At 30.3% G+C, this 20,391-nt stretch overlaps 1 protein-coding gene across 19 annotated transcripts in view; it reads right to left on the reverse strand.

The window, feature by feature from the left end:
• LOC148622040 (uncharacterized) overlaps nucleotides 1–20,391 on the reverse strand; it is a 56,697-nt gene that overhangs the window by 13,528 nt on the left and 22,778 nt on the right. For 9 of the 19 annotated variants that reach the window (XM_088571529.1, XM_088571527.1, XM_088571532.1 and 6 more), the window contains 19 exons: nucleotides 19,741–19,866; nucleotides 19,250–19,417; nucleotides 18,873–18,917; nucleotides 17,511–17,582; nucleotides 16,333–16,398; nucleotides 14,869–15,030; nucleotides 14,439–14,518; nucleotides 13,349–13,445; nucleotides 9,660–9,745; nucleotides 9,079–9,142; nucleotides 7,300–7,434; nucleotides 5,853–5,911; nucleotides 5,488–5,615; nucleotides 5,079–5,256; nucleotides 4,544–4,576; nucleotides 2,908–3,028; nucleotides 1,932–1,973; nucleotides 370–512; nucleotides 25–87 (listed from right to left, as the gene is read on the reverse strand). In XM_088571529.1, the coding sequence (XP_088427655.1) occupies nucleotides 25–87; nucleotides 370–512; nucleotides 1,932–1,973; nucleotides 2,908–3,028; nucleotides 4,544–4,576; nucleotides 5,079–5,256; nucleotides 5,488–5,615; nucleotides 5,853–5,911; nucleotides 7,300–7,434; nucleotides 9,079–9,142; nucleotides 9,660–9,745; nucleotides 13,349–13,445; nucleotides 14,439–14,518; nucleotides 14,869–15,030; nucleotides 16,333–16,398; nucleotides 17,511–17,582; nucleotides 18,873–18,917; nucleotides 19,250–19,417; nucleotides 19,741–19,866 (1,868 nt within the window). Of the gene's footprint in view, nucleotides 1–24; nucleotides 88–369; nucleotides 513–1,931; nucleotides 1,974–2,907; nucleotides 3,029–4,543; nucleotides 4,577–5,078; nucleotides 5,257–5,487; nucleotides 5,616–5,852; nucleotides 5,912–7,299; nucleotides 7,435–9,078; nucleotides 9,143–9,659; nucleotides 9,746–13,348; nucleotides 13,446–14,438; nucleotides 14,519–14,868; nucleotides 15,031–16,332; nucleotides 16,399–17,510; nucleotides 17,583–18,066; nucleotides 18,091–18,872; nucleotides 18,918–19,249; nucleotides 19,418–19,740; nucleotides 19,867–20,391 lie in introns of all 19 variants that reach the window. The other 10 variants (XR_015920542.1, XR_015920541.1, XM_088571531.1 and 7 more) reach the window with 7 other exon arrangements.

The following is a 20,391-nucleotide window of genomic DNA, read 5'->3' on the forward strand; positions in this document are numbered from 1 at the left end:
CAAGAAAATGATAATAAGCCTTACCCTAAAGATCTGTCATCAGAATCACTTCCAACTCCTGATCTCAGTTCATGAATTGCTCTCTCCCTGGAAAAAAATAAATATCAATGGTTGTTAGAGACAAATTTCTAAGAACTATTCAAACAAAATAATGTAAAAATGAATGAAACACAAAAGAAATTGACCTTCTGTTCTTCATGCAACTGGTTTGCTTCTTTCTATCCTTAAGCCATTACTGTTAGAAAATAAGGAAGATCAATGCATTTTGACTATCCAGTCTATACCTGTAACCTCTATTAGTGACCTTACACTTCTTGCTTACTATAACAGTCTTAATTCTTCAAAAGTACTAGATCAATGTTATCATACTTCCTATCCAGATTTTCTCTGGAGATTTTCAATTCTTCTTCCAAGTTTTCAATATTCCTGTCTTTATCTTGAATCACTCCCATTAGCTTCTGTAATTCACCTTTGACCTCTGTTAATTCAGATCCAACATCATCAAGAGATTCCTTAAATGAAATTTAATTTCTTAAACTGACATTTCAGAAAAGAGATAATTTTCTCCATACAGTAATTAGTTCCCTATTAACCTAATTATTGTCACAATGAGATACTTGGTCCATATTTAAAAAAAAAAATTCTTTATCTTACCAGATTGAAAATTAAGGGAGTTGCTTGAGTGTGTTTCACCAATGATTCAACCTACTGGTAACTTTCAGTAACTATCATTTTTGTAAAAAAAGAAAAGGAAGTCCCATATAACAGACATGCTGGAATGCACCCATGCAATCAAATTTTCTATAAATAATTGATTGTACTTTTCGATAAGCCTTAGTAAGCTGAAATGAAAATTGATTGAAGAAATGATAAGCAAATGATACAAACATTTAATTCAAACCATGCAACAAGAAATTGCTAATTAATTAATACTTTCTTTGTCAAATAGAATTAAAATTCACACCACATCATACCACATTATTGCAAAGTTACCTTAGTCAAAAGTTAAGGGAAGATGGAATTTAAATCAGCAAAGGAAATTTAGGAAATTTTACAGAAACTCATGCAGCTATGCAGTTAAATAGCTTTTCTTAAACTTTCAATGCAAGAGAAATGCTTTAATGTTACATTATCAAAATTCACTAAAGGGAATAATCATTAATATTTCACCATGTCTTTGCTTATCCTATGTTAACTGTGTCTAGCACAGGAAACTAAATTAATTACTAATGTAAAATTGTACCTCTCCCAAAATGTTACAGTCATACATTACCTTGGCTACATTTATATACAGTAACAGACATTTCTGTCTTTTAGAAGATATATTACAATGATGAGCATGGCTATCTAGACCCTTTATTAATATGCAAAAATATAACAAATGACAATACAGAGACTGTAATTGGACATTTTAATGTATAAATTAAAAGGTAACAGAGATTCAAAATAAGGGAGACAATTTATAGAATGGGGAAATAATCCTAGCTGTTGTTAATGATGTTAGGGGGATAAAAGAATTTCCTAAATTTCCCATTTTTCTTTATTTGTAGCAGTCTATGCAATGCATCAAAGAGATGAATTTAGTGCAAATGATCTTGTGCCATATGAAAATGACTTAATGAACTGAATTATAAAACCACTAGATGAATCTTACCACCACCTTAGTAGAAAAATTCAGAATAAATTAGGTTTTAATATTTTGCAACATCCAGCTATTTTCAAACTTTAGAAATATCACATGAAGTGAATGAATGAATGACTTGTACAGTGAATAAAGTGCATTGAGATAAATAATTGTGTAAAACTGCACAAATCTACATATTTTTAATAAATTAACCAAAATGTGCACAGATCAACTCAATTCCATCCACTTTGATACATCGCTAGGAAGGAAACCCAAAAAACCGTTGGTTACCATGGTAACTACTTACTCTTATTTGATGGGGCTGTTTTGCCCTTTCGTCATCTAGATCCTGGTAGAAAATTTTATAGTTTATTTACTCTAATATGGGAATATCTTTTAATGGGAAATAACGACACTTTTGGACATTCTTTTAAAATGATAAACAATTCTCTCCAATTAGACCAAGTTGTCTTATTTTTGGTGATCTGTTGTAAATTCAAACATTGAAATTGATATTTAACATTTGAATAGTTATGAATTTAGATAAACAGTCAAATTTTAGAACATAAATTTTAGTGAATACCAACATCCCTGAATTCACAAAAAAACATCAAATACACGGCCAAATGTGCCACACATGATAATCATATGGTGCTCAATTCATATGATAATCGTATGGTAATCATATGACAATCATATGATATTTAACATATGGTAGTTATAAGATTATTATATGATTCTCATATGTTAATTTTGGCTTGAAAACATATGACAATCATATGTTTGTGAAAAACATATGATTATCATATGTAAACCGAAACATATGACTATCATATGGTGCTTGATTTATATGATAACCATATGATGCAAACCATATGATTCTCATGTGTGGCATATTTGCCTGTATATGTAATTTGTTTTTAAATATTAAAGTGAAATGATTATGAAATTATTGAAAATGAACATAATGTCATCCCCTCATCCTTATATAGATAGTGTGTGTGAACAATGAAATATGGTCAGTATATAATTTCATAATTATTTAATTTTTGTTAAAACCCAAATACTGCAGTATTTTTTGTAGTGACTTATGCCTGTAATTACAAATGGTCTAGCCTACAAGAATAAGGCCTTTTAGCCTAAAATCTTTGAATGTTTAGGGAGATATAAATGCAGATAGATATGAAATTACTTGATAAGCAGTCATTAATTCTCAGTAAAAGTATTACAAGTTAAGATATGAATTTTTATATGTTTTTCTGAAAAAAAAAATGTCTTCTTACATCTTTGAGGCTCCTAATGAGGGTATCTTGCTTGTTTTTATCTTTCTGTGCCCTCTCAAGTTCCTCTCTTAGAGCCTCAATCTCAGAATGAAGGTGTTCAACTTCAGGTCCACTAACAGGTCTGGAAGATAATTTCATACACTTTATATAAAAAAAAAACTGATTCCAATGAGCATAATTCAATTAGATGTTATGGTTTAGAGATGAAGAGAATTAAAGAACTATTTAAAATATTTGAGCCAAGAAATAGAAGTTCCATGAAAAGCAATATTCTCCAACTGAATTTCTCTATATATACTAAGGTTATACTAAAATAAACTGCAGTAGCTTTAACTTGATTATGCGACAGTGGGTAGACATAGTTGTTCTAAAGACTGATTGTCACTGCCAACATCATTTTGGGGTGTGGGGGCAGTTAGTTAAGAAAGTCGACAGGATACATCTTATTACAATATATTTTGGGTAATGATTTATCAAATCCAATGATTAGTATTCAGCTAGAAATAAATCACCACAACAAAGCAATAACAATCAATCATAACCATATACATGTATTATCAATTGGTATGTCCTTTTATTGGTCTGAGTGAGTTTTTTTTAATGGATAGTTACTTGCACAGTACTGTAAATGTACTACTTTTCATAGTTGCTATTTTTTTCAGGATCCTGACATTGAACCTATCCCTCGGTACATATTTTCATGGTTTAAAAATATTATAAGCATTTTATGGTTTAAATAATCAAATTCATAAATACCATTTTTCACACATATCTGCCCATTGAGAAAAGTAATATGTTTACAGTACATTGATTTTGCACGATATTTTGAATGATGATTCCACACATTCAGAGAGTAGGTAAGGTGAAAACTTCACTCGAGGAGGTTTTATCAGACTTTAATTCATACTTTAAGTTTGAAAAATACAAATTACATTCAAATCTTTGACCGTTTTTCATTGTACCTGTCTATACAGTTACCAACTAATTTTAAAAGTTTGAACAGTAAAAATATTCTCTAATAAAAAGATATGTTAATTGTAAATTTAGATGATGTTATGCTGCTGGACATGAACACAAGTCTGATAAGTGACGGGGAGTGTGCTGTACCTTGCACCATGATAGATCCGCAAAGCTTCCCTTAAAGTATAAGATAAATCTTTCAACTCATAACAAAAATGCATGTAATAAGCTGTGAATGTGATGTATCATCACTGAAAAATACTGTTTGTGGTATGTGTAAATATTAAGTTTCAAACATATTTCTACTTTTAACTCACATAGGACTGAAACAAAAAGTTAGTCAAGAAATTATTGCAAAAAGCTTCCACTTCCAAAGATCTACCACTCAATACATTTGAAACAGCAATTGCCTACTAAGCTTTAAAAAAATCTTCAATTAAAACTCCAAAGGTCTAAAAACATGCTTCAACCATATTAAGATGAAACCAATCTACATTTGTCTAGCTAGACCAAGACCAGTTCATGTAAGTTACAAAACATTATTTCTGTATAAAAAATTAGACACGTAAAATTCATGAAAATATTAATACCTTCGTTAAAATAACCCACAAAATACTCATTCACCTAATTATATAGTTAACGAAAATAAACCATGTTAAACAGCTGAATTTCTCACCGTCCCTCATAATGTTCCCTTAGACTTATTATTCTAAAAATCAAAATTAATGTAAATAGACAACAATTAATGTCAGATGCATTCATTATAATTAGCGAGATAGTTGTATACATATTTAAAAAAATATATAACATCTACTAAAAAAAGACAACATTTAAATAAAAACACAAACATTAAATTAACAAAATGTGATACTACTATAAAATGGAAAGTGAACATAATCTGATGAAACTGAAATCTTTTTTCTAGCCTGGATACCTACGAAAACATTTTTCTGTTAAATAAAAAAGAGAAAAATAATTAAAAATCAATTGAAAAAACAATGATGAAATGAAAATGAAAGCTATACACCTTTTTATCCTTAACACCCTAATTACTGATTGACATATGGGACTAAAAGAGTATTCAAACTATTAAAACTTTTTTTAATGGGTAATTTAAAATAGCACAGTAAATAGCCATCATAATATAAAAAAATATAATGTATATAAAGCATTTATTATTTAAATAAGAATGAAAGCCTCTCATTACATACTGTTTCTCAGCTTCCTCTAATTCTTTACGAAGATGAACAATTTCTTGTTGTAAGTCTTCGACAACTTCATCCAAGCGTTTCTTGCTGGATTCTACCAATAAAAGCTGACCATTGATCAGTGCCACTTGCTTTTCTAGATCCTCCTTCTCTCTGTTGAGTTGTCTGATTTTTTGTTTTTCTACAACAATCCAAGTGCAATATTTCTATAAATAAAGTAGCTGTCATTCTTTGACAAAATTATGAAGGAATGACATATCAATACAGAGTTTAGATGCTTGGACTTTAAAATGCGTTTATCAATTTTAATAAGTACAGAAATTGAGATTCTGGATTCACAAAAAATATGCCTTTTCTCATCAGATATTATGGCTATAGAAGTGTACAGAATATATCTGTTAAATGTACCAACCTTGACCTGAGACTTCTCCATCAGGTCCATAATCTCGGACATATTCTTCATGTCGAGTCTGTAAACTTTCCTTTTCTCTCCGTAACTGATCACATTCGTCTTCTAACTGATCCCTCTCTCTACACAACCTTTTAATATAGTTCAATTAATTTAGATACCAGTAATAAAGCAGTTTCATAGGAATAAAAGTAGAAGCATTATTTTCAAGAGGTCTTCAGAAATTACTAGCCTTAGTGTGCTACCAAGGACATTTCAAAGTTGAAATCCCATATATTCACTTTAAAGGTTATATCAAGATATATTTGGACATCTTTTCCTATTTATGATACTCATGACATTATTATATCAAAATTAATGAACATTACCTGTCTACCTCTTCTTTGGGAGCAGAGCTGACCATGGCTTCCTTTAGTTCTAGGTTCTCCTATAGTTACAATAATGTACAATTAGCAGTTGTTCAGCCACAATCATTCATAAGTTTTCTTAAATTTATAAATTCAGGAACATTTATACTGATTATAAAGGCTAAAATCATGTCTTTAGACCAAGGCTAAGGACTAGCAGCAAAGAAGGGAGGCATTGAAGAAAGGGGAGTGTAATGTGTCAGACTTGAGAAAAACTGAGAAGAAACATTCCTTTTAGGTTTTTTTTTTCAGGTAAGGGAGGTTATAAATATTTGTATTAAAAAGCAAATCTTCAAGATATTTTTTACAATGTTAACTGATATGATTGTTATGATTGCAGTGTTTACAAGTTTCATATGAAGTATGCTGGCTATATAGGTTTAAATATTGTTTCTCTTGAAATTAGGTATTAGAACTGAAAGTAAGTTTATTTCAAAGCAGGAAAATTATCAAAGGCTAAGAATTCAAGTGGTCAGCCCAATGTCTGCCATGCCACCATTACAAACTGGTAAGAATTTACTACTTACAGTGATTATATAATTATAGAACAAGTTTTTTTCTTCATTTAGGGGGAAATATAAGAGAAGTATATACATTATTTGTTCTAATTATGAAGAGAGATGTTATACAATTACATAAATACTCCATGCTACTAATTACTTACAAAACCAGTGCTTTCATCATACTAATAAAATACCATTAAAGTAAAAAATAATTTTTTTTTAATAGGATGCAATAAGAAACAAAATATCACATTTTAAGTAGCACTCCAGCTAAGAATCATGCAAAATGTGATACATGTACATGGTTTGGAAAGTCTACATATTTTTATTTTTGATATTTTGTTTAAAATGCTTTAGTAAACAGAAATTAACATTGGTTTTTCATATAACCCATGCTCATAGGAGATAAAAATTGTATAGAATGCACTGTATAATTCGAAAGTAAGGGAGATAACTCTATAAATGACACTCAAATACAATAAAATCTATTGGATTTTCAGTGTTGATTATCTCCTCAGATCAGGTAGATTTGAATGAATAATTACACATTTCATAATATAGACCCATAAAACAACTTAATTACAAAAATAAAAATATGTAGCCTTTTTTTGGGTGTATCACATTTTTCAGATTTTGCATGATTCTTACAAAGACAGCTACTTTAAAACATCAATGAATGCAACTACCTAGGTAAGTCTCTAGATAACAGAACAGTCTCAGAATAATTCATTCATTATATAACTTAAATTGTGTATTCAAGGAACTATCCAAAGGTCCTGAAGATACTACATGTACATGTATTGGTTGTAAAATTCATCTTAACAAGTAGTTGAGCTATCAATCTAAACAGTCTATGATACTACACTACAAAACATTAGTTGACTATTCTAGTCAGTGATGTGTACCTGTTGGAAATTATCTAGTTTCTCATTGACAGAGTCATTTATCTCCCTTAGTTGTCTATTAGCATGGCGTAACTCTTCACACTTATTTTCTAACTCCTCAAGCCTGGGTTTCTTGTATATTAATTCTGTGCTAGCCTATGAAACAGAAGTGATATTAACTATGCTAGCATAGCAGATTACTGTGATTCAAAAGCTGTGTGCTATACAATTTACTGTAACAACTCTCACTTCATAGGAGACCTGTGCAGGTCCAGGTGTCAAAAGAATAGGCCTGCAGCAGCGCTAAGCTTGTCGTAAAAGGCGACTAAATAGTGCTCAGAACCTTAGCCAGGGTCTAGGGCGCTCTGCCCACAGAGCAACTGCGTTGTGTGCCCCAGGTGGTGGAATGGGGTACCCCTGGTATGTTACATGCTGGAGTTGTCAGGCTATAATATGGAAAATCTGACTGCAAACCATAGTGGTGCACCATGTTGGGAAAGTTGCCATGTTCCTTGCATGTTAAAAAACCCTACTGTGGTATTCTCCCAGAGTAGGAACCATAGGGCTTCACCACAGGAGGCTAAATTGCCCGACCCTACCCACCTCTCCCTGTTTCCAGAGGCAATCAAAATTTGTTGACCCCATTGTCCTTGTGTCCCATCCCATTTTTCATTTCATCATTTAATGTTCATTCTATCATCCACTTCATGTTCATCATCTGAATATAGCTGAAATATTACTGCTCGGGCATTAAACCCCAACAAACAAACAAAAACAAACTCACTTCACAGGAAAATTGACCTCTTGGTTATTATATCATTAGTGAACCATACCAACTGATTTAATAAATTAACTGAAGATGAATTTTGTTTTGTTGTAAACAGAATTTAAACTATGGAAAAAATTCAAACAGAAAAAAGAAGGAAATAGTGTACAAAGAATTCTGGGAAATATGGGAATTTCTAAAATAGCACAAACATGATTTATAAGGATATGCAAGACAATTAAGGTTTATCATGCAAAATGGAGGAAGTAGTTTCTGAGTAAGAGTTGTAAGTAAATTTTAACACTGAAATAGCATAACAAACATTACAAAAGTAGCTACTGTAAGCTAATGGAATAAGCTACATGTTAATAACAGTGAAACAATAATAATGAAAAGTACTTATAAAATACTGCTAATGTGAATTTAAATCTATTGTCAAAAACACCATGCAGTTATAACCTTCATAAACCCTGCTTACCACAATATAATGTCAGGCAAACAGTAAGTGGGTCCTAATTTAAGTTGTGATAAAATTTAACGTTAAAAAAGGGGGACATTATTTTGCTCTGGGAATACACAAAAAGAATGATTTGTGTTGCATAAAGACAATTGGGTTGTGGTTATTTCATAATAAATGACAATTTACTAGACCTCCAAAATAATGAGTACTTCTTAATTCAGCAATATCAAACAATTTAAAAAACAACCTTAAGAAGATTCTTAAAAAAATCTGTCATTTGTCAGAGTCATCTTTGAACTATTTCTAACCAACAGAATTTGCTTTTATGACTCCATGATATCAAAAACAAAGGCAGCATCTTGCGACTCCATTAAGTTGTAGAGATAATGTGTACACTGGATGGACAATATTTCTGTGTTATTTGTGGGTATGCTGGTATTAATGAAGGTTACTTCTGCATGGATGACCAATATTGTATTTCTTCTGTTCAGTGATATATGTATGATATGATATCCAAAATAATAAATTGTAGCTACATTTATATTGATTACAGACACACAAACACAACACCTACCAACAGCTCTTCTTTCTGGTTAATCAAGTCGTCACGAACTTTCTCTAGTTCTAATATCCTTTCTCTAGAAACAAATGGGAAGCATGGATAATACAGAAAATGGTTAATAACTAAATGTAAGCTGAAATAGTTGCAACTATTGGTATTTTAACTTTTGTCTTTTTCCTAGTAAAAATAAGACATATACATCCTTGCATTCCAAATTATCAAAGTGAATATGGTCATAACTTGATAAATGCATTATATGCCATAATGAAACTTGACCTGTATTTACATGTAATAGTCCACATCATTGTGTTCAAGTTTTACAAGAAAATTAATTAGACAGTTATCTTATTATCCAGAAATTAAAAGTGTGCTGAACAGACCTACAGTCACAATACTACTACTGTAGATTATTTTAGCTGGTGTATAACGTTATGACCTTTTTTTAAAATAGAGCAGGACTTTTTCACTATTTAAATTGAAGCAGTAAGAGAAGAAAACAAACCACAAGTTTTTTTCTGTTCGTTTTATGTAAAGAGAGCAACCAATATGATGTACTTGTAATGAAGTTATGATATTCACTAAAACATATTTACCTTAGGTGCTCATTTTCATTCCTGAATTGTTCAACCTTGCCTGATAGTTGTTCAACATCATGTAACTTGGCTAAACTGCTCTCTGACTGAAATGACATAAGGAACTACTAGTTTTTGTAAAATAAATTCAAAATACAATAATACTAAACTGTGTTTGATTATTAAATTGTTAAAACTGCTTCAAAGTGAATTTGAAGACATCAATTACTCTAAATTACAACATGCAACATCACAATGTTATCAAAGTTTAGCTCAAGTTCTACTGTTTACAAAGATTTAAACCTCTAACATCAACCTTATTCCAAGACTAAGAATTTTCTTCTCATATTCAGACAATTGACAAACTGATCAGACATGTCTCCACCCCATGTCTACCCTCCTCTTTCATAAAAGAGATAGAAGATCACTATTTAATTAGTTTGATTTCCGTTCATATCTGGTAAAAGTCAATAGGAAAGCATCTATATAAAGTCAATTATACAATTTATTGGTCATGTGAATATTTATAAAAAGTTAGAACAAATATTGAATTCTTGCGTTAATCCCTGATAACAAGATGAAATTGAAAATTGATCATGTTACAAATGATAACAGTACATATTGACGATACACACAAAGCTACAACTATCACCAGTCAAAAAAAGGCATGAATGGAATAAATGCCAACTAACAATCAAAGTTAATATAATCCCTTTGTCGATGGCACAGATAATTTTTCTCTATGGTCAAATAAGACTGGTAGTATTTCAGTATGATACAGAGTGAAGTTTAATAGGTATAAGAAAGATGTCACATACAGTAAGACCTTTTATGAATATTAGTTTGAAAAATATATTGAAACCCTGCCTGATTAGATCTTCTTTGAAAAGAAAACATGATAGTTATTTTATGACTGTGTCAAAGATCTATTCTGCAAAAAGACATTAGGTCTACATTTCTTAAAAAACAAGACAATGTTGATCCTGATTCTACTGTAAATTAAAAATTCTGAAAATAATTAATCAAATAAATAATTCAAAGATTTTTATACAAAAGGAGGATTTTAAGAATCATCAGTTGGACATCCAAGAACAATAGATAGAACTTGTGTGAATTAGTACCATCCATTGATTACAGATAATAGACAATCCGCATTAAAAATTTAAACAAAATCCTTTCAAAAGACATAAAATCTACTGGTATATGAGAAACAAAAACCCTTAAAGAAATTTAAACTTTTTGAGGATCTAAAACACTTGTTAGATGTTCAAACTGGCTGCACATGAAAGATGTCAAAGTTTATAATGAATAACATTGTAACCTCAAAATAAAGCAAGAAGTCATGTGCAAATTTTCAACAGGTTCGTGAATCATACCTAGTTAGATGAAAAGATCCTCAAGTGGATAACTACCTAATTTGAAAGACCCACCCATTAAGACCCTCAAAATCATCATGGAATCACCATCAAAAGAAAGTGATAGAAAGATAAGAGGATAATAATCTAACAAACAACTGTCTTTGATCGGCTGATTGTCTTTTTTGGGTCATTCAAGGTGAAGTGGACATTTAATGATGTTTTCTTTCAGGTTAAGTGCTCATTTGTAATATGCAGGTGATTGTTTAAATCTTAATCTGTGAAGAATTTTGTTGGTGTTCACAATAGCTTATTCATCTGATATCTGCGTAAACCATCTTATATGTCCACTGATAGAATTTCAATTGTTTCATAATGATAGCTGTATAATGTGATAAAGTAACAATGCAGAATTTTTAAAATTAGAAATATTTAAAGATTTGATACCTTTTCTGACATTTAAGTAGAACAAGTTTAAACCATGTGAATTGGGATGCTACATGTTTAAAAAAGTTAAAAATGCTTTATTAGCATGACACTAATGAAGTAAATTAATCCACATCCCAACTAAAGTTTTACATGCTAGTAAGTTCTTACATGAATGGTAACCTGTAAATTTGAAACTATACTTTTGAGGATCCGAAATAGAGGTTACACAGACCATTGTAACTTGAAATAATAAAAAAGACAATTAATTATTTACATTTGATTGACATCAACACCAAATTATGGTTTTCAAGACCTGACAAGTCAAATAGGGGGCGCAGGAATTCAAGTTCTAAAGTGTGTAAAGGAAGGGGGGGGGGTAATCACACTCCTTTAAATGTCCTTTAGATGTCCTCCAAACTCCATGAATCTACTTATTTCAAAACAAAAATGCTTCTTTATACTTTCTTTTATTCCTTGTACATATAATCACATATTTAAATATATCAATATAATACATGTAATCATAATATGTAAATAAATATCTTTTAAATAGGGTATCAGTATGGCTGAAACATCTTCTGGTCTTCTTACAAGCATGATCTTGTATAATGCAAAAGACATAATTTTCTCAAATTCTTTCAGTTTTCTTTCAATTTTCTACTTGTTGCAAGAAAACTTATTCACTCATGTTTTGTTTTTGAATAATGATTAAATGAAACTCTTTGTGAATCAATAAAATCACTGAAAATCCCAATTAAAAAAAGATGATATGTTGCAAAGGGGGTCCCTTTAAAATAGGCATCCCTAGCAATATTTTTGATAAACTAATTAAGAATTAGAGAATTAGAATAATCCATTGCAAACAATTAATGTCTACAGTCTTGGAAGTTAGACTTTAAAATTTCACACCAGAGACTTGAAATTTCTCAGTTTAACTGTCTCATCTTTAGAAATTAGAAAATGATCTGCTCGCAAATGTAAACTCTACATTAACCTTGTATCTGCATTCGAATAAACTGTTTTAAGACCTGTTAATGAACTTTTCTAACCTTACATAATGTCAATGAGAAAATTTAAGATTATAAATTACATTTATCAAATAATAAGCAATTTTCCAGATAAACAGACTACTAAATCCAAGACTACCAGGGTTTCTTCTTAAAATGTTGTCTTGATTTTCACATTTCATTAAATGTGAAGATAGTCTTTCACATAACTATATCATATGTGAAAGGAAGCCAATAAAATTAACAAAACATTTGTAAAAAGTGCTAATCTACTGCAGCTTGTAAATCACACACTGTTATAATGGTATATGATTGTTACAAAGAATTATAATGAACAGTGTAGAATGATTGTAAAAAGCTTTGAACAATAGCATAAAGCAAGCTAAATTGTAATTGTGTATTTTTGAATATATGTCATTAACCTAATGAAAAAAGTAGCTGAAAAAGAAATCTCTGAGTTATCTCTCTTTGAAAAAAAGATTCATAGTCTGGCAAAACAATTTTTCCCTGAATTTCAAATTTAAATGTAAAGCCTTTTTAATACTGATCAAGATATTCAAGTATTTGAAGATAATGTGAAAGTAAGAACATCTTCATCGTAAGAAGTTGACATAGCCCTCTTTCCAAAAAGACAAAACAGTAGGTATACATATTTTTTTTAATTAACATAAAAATTGGAAATTCTAAGAATCATAATTTTAAATTTCCTACCAAATCTGATTTAAACCTGCATTATTTTTGATCAAGTGCTCAATTCAGTACATTATAATGATATATATACCTATTCCATAATCTTAATATTTAACTAAGCTCACTAGTGATAGCAGCACAAAAACAAAGTGGTAAAACAGTTCTATGTTTTATCTAGAAAAGAAGTGTCTTGTGCTAGCAAAGAATAAAATTGATCAGGATCTCTTACACTCTTTGTCAAAACATCTTTCTGCATCTCTAGTAGTTTTATCATCTGTTCATTCTCAGCCTTCTCTTGTAGTAATTTTCTGCTTTCTTCCTTCAATCTGCAAGACAATGAAAATGTTGCATTAAGTAATTGAAATTTATATTAATTTCCATTTATGCTTTTAGTTTTTTTTAATCACATAACAGAAAATTCTTTTAAATGTTTAAAGCTAACAAATACAATACAACACAATTTTATTTCCATAGTATTGAATAGAAAGACAACGTTAGAATCACTGTCAAAATTTCATAAGTGTAAAGTACTCAATGAATACCTATGCATAAGTATTTAAAAGGAAAATTTATATTGAACAGATAACTGTTTGGTCTCTTAAACAAATAAAGAAGATTTTACTCACTTCATGACATCTTCATGCTGTTCAGATAGCTTACAAGATTTTACTCACTTCATGACATCTTCATAGGAAGTAAACTAAGTAAAAGCAATGCAACATCAAAGGATATTGCCAACAGACTTCAAAAGGCAAATGTCACATTTCACAATCTAAATATAATATGGAAGAATAACAACATCAGCCTGAAGACAAAAACCAAATTATACAACAGCAATGTCATATCAGTCTTTCTGTATGGGTCTGAATGCTAGCGAATAACACAGAAAGACAGCCAGAGACTCTCGGAATTCCACAGCAAATGCCTAAGAAAGAACTCCAGAATATATTGGCCACAAAAGATCACCAACCTGGCATTGTATGAAAAGACTGGTCAAACTGACATCATGATCCAGATAAAACATAGACGATAAAGGTGGTTCGGTCATGTCAACGGAAAAGAGGAAGACAATATCATCAGAGTAGCTGTCAAATGGACACCATCAGTTGGCCAATGAAGCAGAGGACAACCAAGAGAAACATGTAGGCGAACTATGAAATCAGAGTTCAAAGTAAGTAACAACATCTTCATGCTGTTCAGACAGCTTACAAGATTTTACTCACTTCACAACATCTTCATGCTGTTCAGATAGCTCACAAGATTTTACTCACTTCACTACATCTTCATGCTGTTCAGATAGCTTACAAGATTTTACTCACTTCACGACATCTTCATGCTGTTCAGATAGTTTTTCACACTCTTCCTTTAGCACTTTGTTATCATTCTCAAGTCTAGATGTCTAGTGTGAAAAATATAAAGTTTTTTTTTTGCAAGAAAGAATTCAGTGACAGACGAAAGGAATTACTTTACACATGCTTTTTGGAAAAAAAGACGGATAATTTTTTGCTTGAATACCTGAATTAAAAATCTTAAATCTGGAAATCAGATGGCAGATATACAAAGAAAATTAAAAGTAACTGCAATTCAATGCTAATGTCAATGGTATAAATCAAAGTGTACAAAAAACAAAATGTCATTCCACATGTAAAATTACCAATTATTCAAGTTTTTTAACTGAACTCTCAAAATAAATGACAGGAAAAGAAAACAGAAATATTCTCAAACAATTTAAACTACTAAGCTACTGACTAGATCTTCCATGTCCAGTAATCTATCACTGAGTGTCTGTATTTCTGATTCCTTTCGACTGACACAAGCTGTCAGACGATCTGATGTGTCCTTCCATGTATCAAGCTCCTGCTGAGTAACCTGAGCTGTCTTCAACAAATCTTCATTGGCTTTCTTCAATTTCTATAAAATACAGCATACAGTTCAAGAAATACACCATTTCAGATCTCACAATAAAACACAGAGACGAGAGTAAAAGAATAGAAATATGTAAAAATTTGTGTATGATTTTGTGAAATAAGTTAAATAACAGAAGACCTACCTCTCTGTCAATTTTGAAACGATTTGTATAAAGAGGCCTAATAGCCATTTGTTCTTATCATTGACTCTGTAATTGTTATGACAGGATATGAAGTTTTTGATGGTAAGTCGAGTCCAACGACCTTGAAGTGGTATATGAACCAGAATGAGTATGTGATACATGTATTTTGAATTCACTGATTCCAATGTTAAAAAGTTTTAATTCAATGTATGAATATATTTCTATTCACGTTTAACATCTAAATAACAAGAACAAAAAAAAAGATTGTGATTTTATGAAAGTTTAGGTTAAACAATGAATATTAACCCCTCTCATGGACAAGTTAATTGTTTGACTCTGTTACAGTGAAAAGCAAGCATGATGAAGATTTAAGGCCCTCATCAATGTTACAAGCTTGAGAATTAGAAGATGATTTATGGAAGGTCATACTTAAAAAAAAAAATGTTTGTGATGTTTCTCTAATTCATATAAGAATTTCTCAAAATATCCCTAAAAATCAATGCAATAGAAAATAAGGACTTGTGAATGAAGTGAGAATTCAACAAAGATATCAGTTCATTGAGAGTGCTTCATTAAGAAATGATCATGAAGTTAAGGAATTCATAATGAGATGTGATGAAATGTTGACCACATCAAACCATAACCACTTGCCGAATGTCGAATGTTTGATGAACTTTCTAATCGCTGTCTATACTGTTATAAAATAATCAATGAAGTAATAGAAGAGAGTGAACATAGATGAGATCTAGAACAATAACATGCAAAATAAACCCTGCTATCTTCTCTTTATCTGCTAAATATTGCTAAAAATCTATGTTACCTTCAAATGTTTCATTTTCTTTGATTGTACAATAGAATACAATTTATACAAATATTTTCTAAGCATAGTTCAAGTTGAAACAATTGTTAATATGAAATTTAAACCAGTTTCAGTTTTTTTCAAGAAAAAAATAGAAATTCCTTAAAACACATCTGCTTATAGAATAATTTACTTCAACCATTGAATTCTAACTGATTTACATCAATTGAAACAAAAGAAAATTGTGAAACTAAATGCAGTAGGTTGAGTAACTTTGCTTTGCATACAATAAGATATAAATATGACAATAGTGAATACTATAAGCCTATGGTAATCCCTGGATAACACTGATGTGTATACTTACAGTATCAAGCTCTTGGTTTTTATTGTCTAACAGTGTATTATCATGTCTCAGCTGTCTTAATTCACCCTGAAAATATAAGTACACTTTATTGATTGAATTCAGCAAGGAGTTAGAATAGAGCCTTGATAATAACAACAAATTAAGTAGATAAAATATTATTCCTAACAATCAAAAATAATATTTCAACCCAAAAAGTTAGTTATCAAGAAATCTATTGCAAGGTGGAATCAACCTGTTTTACTACAATAAACCACTTAGGCCACAGTTTTTTAATTTATTGGTTTATGGATTTTTGGAAGGAATCGGGTTGGTCAGTAGCTTTGATTTTCCCGCCAATTACTTACTCTTTATTTATCTACTTCCTGTTGAAAATAAAAGCAAACCCATGAGGTTTTGATACTCTTAAATCATTTACAGGAACAAAAGCAAACCCATGAGATTTTAAACTCTTAAATCATTCACAGAAACTGTTCACATTCTTTTCAATTGAAGATATTTGGATTTTATCATCTCTAGTCAGTGGAAACTTGTTTTCCAAACTACCAAAACCCTTAAACATGATTTTATTCAAGTGGTAAAATTTATGCTGCCAGTTTCATTCCATCATCTCAATAACTTTACTTTGTCGAGATGTTGAACGAACAAAACTAGAAGCAGGCCTTGTCCGTAACTTTATTTTAAAAAGTAAATGTCACAATTTTGCGGTTGCCATTTTTTGAAGTCGGCGGCAGTAAAAATAATGATTTGTATACCAACGAATTAAAAAACTGTGGCCTCAGTAGGGATAAGATAAGAAATCTTATCAAAACAGAATTTTAGGTTTATATCAATATCTAGAGAATGCAAGGCAGTGTAGCATAACCTAACAGCTAAAAGGGTTGAAGGTAAAGGATCTAAGTAAGTTAAATTTCAAAGGTCCAAAGTCAGAATTTGAGGGTCCCAAACCTTGCACACTAAGAACCCCTGAAATTTTCAGCATTTTGACAGTTTTTGCCCCTGATGTAGTGCATTTAAATGCAACCATAACTCATTCCCCATAAAGATACTGAAAATCAGGTTCCCATTTTTTTAGTGTAAAAATAAGAAGTGATGGTTTTTTTTCTTACATTATTTCATCCACTGTCTGATTCTTACAAAGACCAATGTTTACTAACCACCTAAAACAAGTATACACATACCTTAAGACCTTCATTCAAATCTTCTAATTCATCTTTCTCTCTTTTATACTCTTTGGCTTTGTTATCTACAAACTATCACAACAAGAATTCAGTTATTTTATGAAGTATATATCATAGTAAAAATTATATGTTGTGGTTTGGAAAGTATTTTTAATATAATGTCAAGCTATGCTGTATACATGTACAGTCATAATTATCATTGTTTTTTTTTAATGCAAACACTTTGACAATTATTTATTTATTTTCAATGTTGAATTTAAACTTCTCTATTATTGACTTACTATAAATAGGACTGAGTTATTTGCTTATTCACAATACTGGTAGTATTTAGTGACACTCAAAAATACTTGACTAGAACTCAACACTTCGAACATTTTTTTTATAAAAATATTAAAATAAAATCTAAACTACATTTAAACAACATATTAATCAAAACATTCCAAAACTAACAATATAAAGACTTAAACATTGAACATATATAGCCATAACCTATAATTAAATCATTCCTTTATGTTTGTACTACAAATTGTGAGTTCAATAAATTACATGCATTTACCATTTTCTTCATTTCTAAGAAATGCTGTAAGATTTAACATACAATAAATAATATTGTTTTAGACCAATAATAATAGATGTCAGTTAGTAATAGGGACCCAGTACTATCTAAAGTTATTACCAAAGCCTACAGAAATTCATAGAACCAAACTATATGTTATTTGTATTGCTTAAAACTTGTTGATTTAATTCATACTACAGTAGGTTTTTTTGGTTTTGTTTTGTACAAAACAAATTCATTCTAAAATCAAGTTTTTTTCTGGTTTTGTTTTGTACAAAACAAAGTCATTCTAAAATCAAGTTTTTTTTCTGGCTTTGTTTTGTACAAAACAAAGTCATTCTAAAATCAAGTTTTTTTCTGGTTTTGTTTTGTACAAAACAATTCATTCTAAAATCAAGTTTTTTCTGGTTTTGTTATGTACAAAAAAAATTCATTCTAAAAGTTAAAAAACCTTTTTAATAAGATATTCTCTAATATGCTAAGTAATACATGTAGCAACAAAGATTCTAACATCCAGCTACCAAAAATGTATGCACAATTAAATTGGGGTAACTAAAAATAAAACAATATGGTACTTTACAAAAAATAATTGATATACATATAAAAGCACGACAATCCTCCCACAATAAGGATATTGACAACCACCTTACAGAGACTATACAACAAAAACCACAGGAAGAGGGAACTAGTGTGCAAAACAATACAAAGTATACATACACCATAGAAAATTGGAAATGTTCATAAAAAATATTTCTATATCTACACAACCAAGAAGAAAAAGGGGGAGTAATCAAGAAGAAACTTGCCCTGGATTTAGGCTCACTTGAAAACAGGAACCTATTTCTATAACCCTAAACAGGCAAATACCAAATGTATATAAAAGTTACATTTTGCATTGCATAATTTTTTTATTGTTTCATTTTTTTTTAGAATTTTAGTATTTGAACAAAATATCCTTTTATTGGTATTATGATTTAAGGCAAAATGGAAGCTAATCTGATTTGAAATAAAAAAAAAAACAAAAAAAAACATTGTTTTTGTTACAAACCATATGCTAATATGAAAATGGTAACAGTTCTCATTTAATGGGGCATAGAGTAAGAAAAAAAAAGGTGTATTCAAACATGATATGCAATAAAATGTGTAGAATTCACATCCAATATTAAAAAATCATGAGTCTAACCTGGTTAAGTTTACTGACTTCATCTTTCAGTCTGTCTCTCTCAGACAAAGCAAAGTCAGCCTGTTGTTGTGTCACCTTTTTCCCATTCTCCAAGGTACTGATCTGTTCTAAGGATCGCTCATAGTATGCTCTCACTGAGTTCAACTCTGATGATAAGTCTTGATTAGCCTAAAAAACATAAAGTATTCTTCACTTTTTTTTCAGGATTTAAAGAGTTTGACAACAGTCATTTTAAATGAAGAACCAACATGACATAGCTTTGAAGTATATAAGTTGAAATAACATAATCTATGCTGAAGTTGTAGAATTTAATTTTCACTGGTCTAATTAAAAGAAAATTATCTCATATTGCTACGATAAGCAAAAACAGTATTAAAAAAGTCAAGGTTAACTTGCTCCAATATTTTTTTTTATTTGAATATGGAAAGGACTACAAATAACCTTACATTCAAGAGTCTTTTAAGACAAAAAAAAGGAAAAATATAATCTACCTTTTTATAATCCAGGAGTTCTTCCTCTAAGTCTGCCATTTGATCTTGTTTCTTCTTTGCCACATTTTTAGCTTTCGAGACTTCCATATCTTGGTCATGAATTTGTTCCTCTAGCACTGCCTTTGCCTGATAATATCATGCATATTGCAAAATTTTAAAAAAATTAACATGCAGCAAATTATTTAGGTGTTATCAATAGATGTTTTTGTCATGGAGTAACTAAAGTCATCTATAGTCAGAAGACCTTTTGCTTTTCAAAACAATGCAAACCATTTGTTGAAATGACATTAGAGCAATTTCCTTTAGCTTCTAGCAAGTTCAATAGTCCTTTAATCAAGAACACAGATATTCATGGTTCATTTATAATGGACCTCTTCTCACTAATGTATTAATTTCAGGAAACGCCCTAAATTACAAAATTAACAGAACCTTTTGTTCATTACACTGAACTAAAACTAAACAGATCTTATAACAGAGAAGATTTTATGAGGTCTACTAACAAAGCAGAAATTGGCAAAATCGGAAGTAAATATACAGTAATGGTAAAATCAGGATTTAAATGGCAGAATTCCGCTAAAAAGCGGAACAAAATCATCCTTGTTATCAAAATAAATTAAATCACATTGAAGACTGGAAGTATACCACTAGGAC

This window comes from Perna viridis, chromosome 3 (genome assembly GCF_037379345.1).
Source record: "Perna viridis isolate PV_CMFRI_1.1 ecotype Kerala chromosome 3, ASM3737934v1, whole genome shotgun sequence".
In the NCBI taxonomy this organism is placed as follows: domain Eukaryota; kingdom Metazoa; phylum Mollusca; class Bivalvia; order Mytilida; family Mytilidae; genus Perna; species Perna viridis.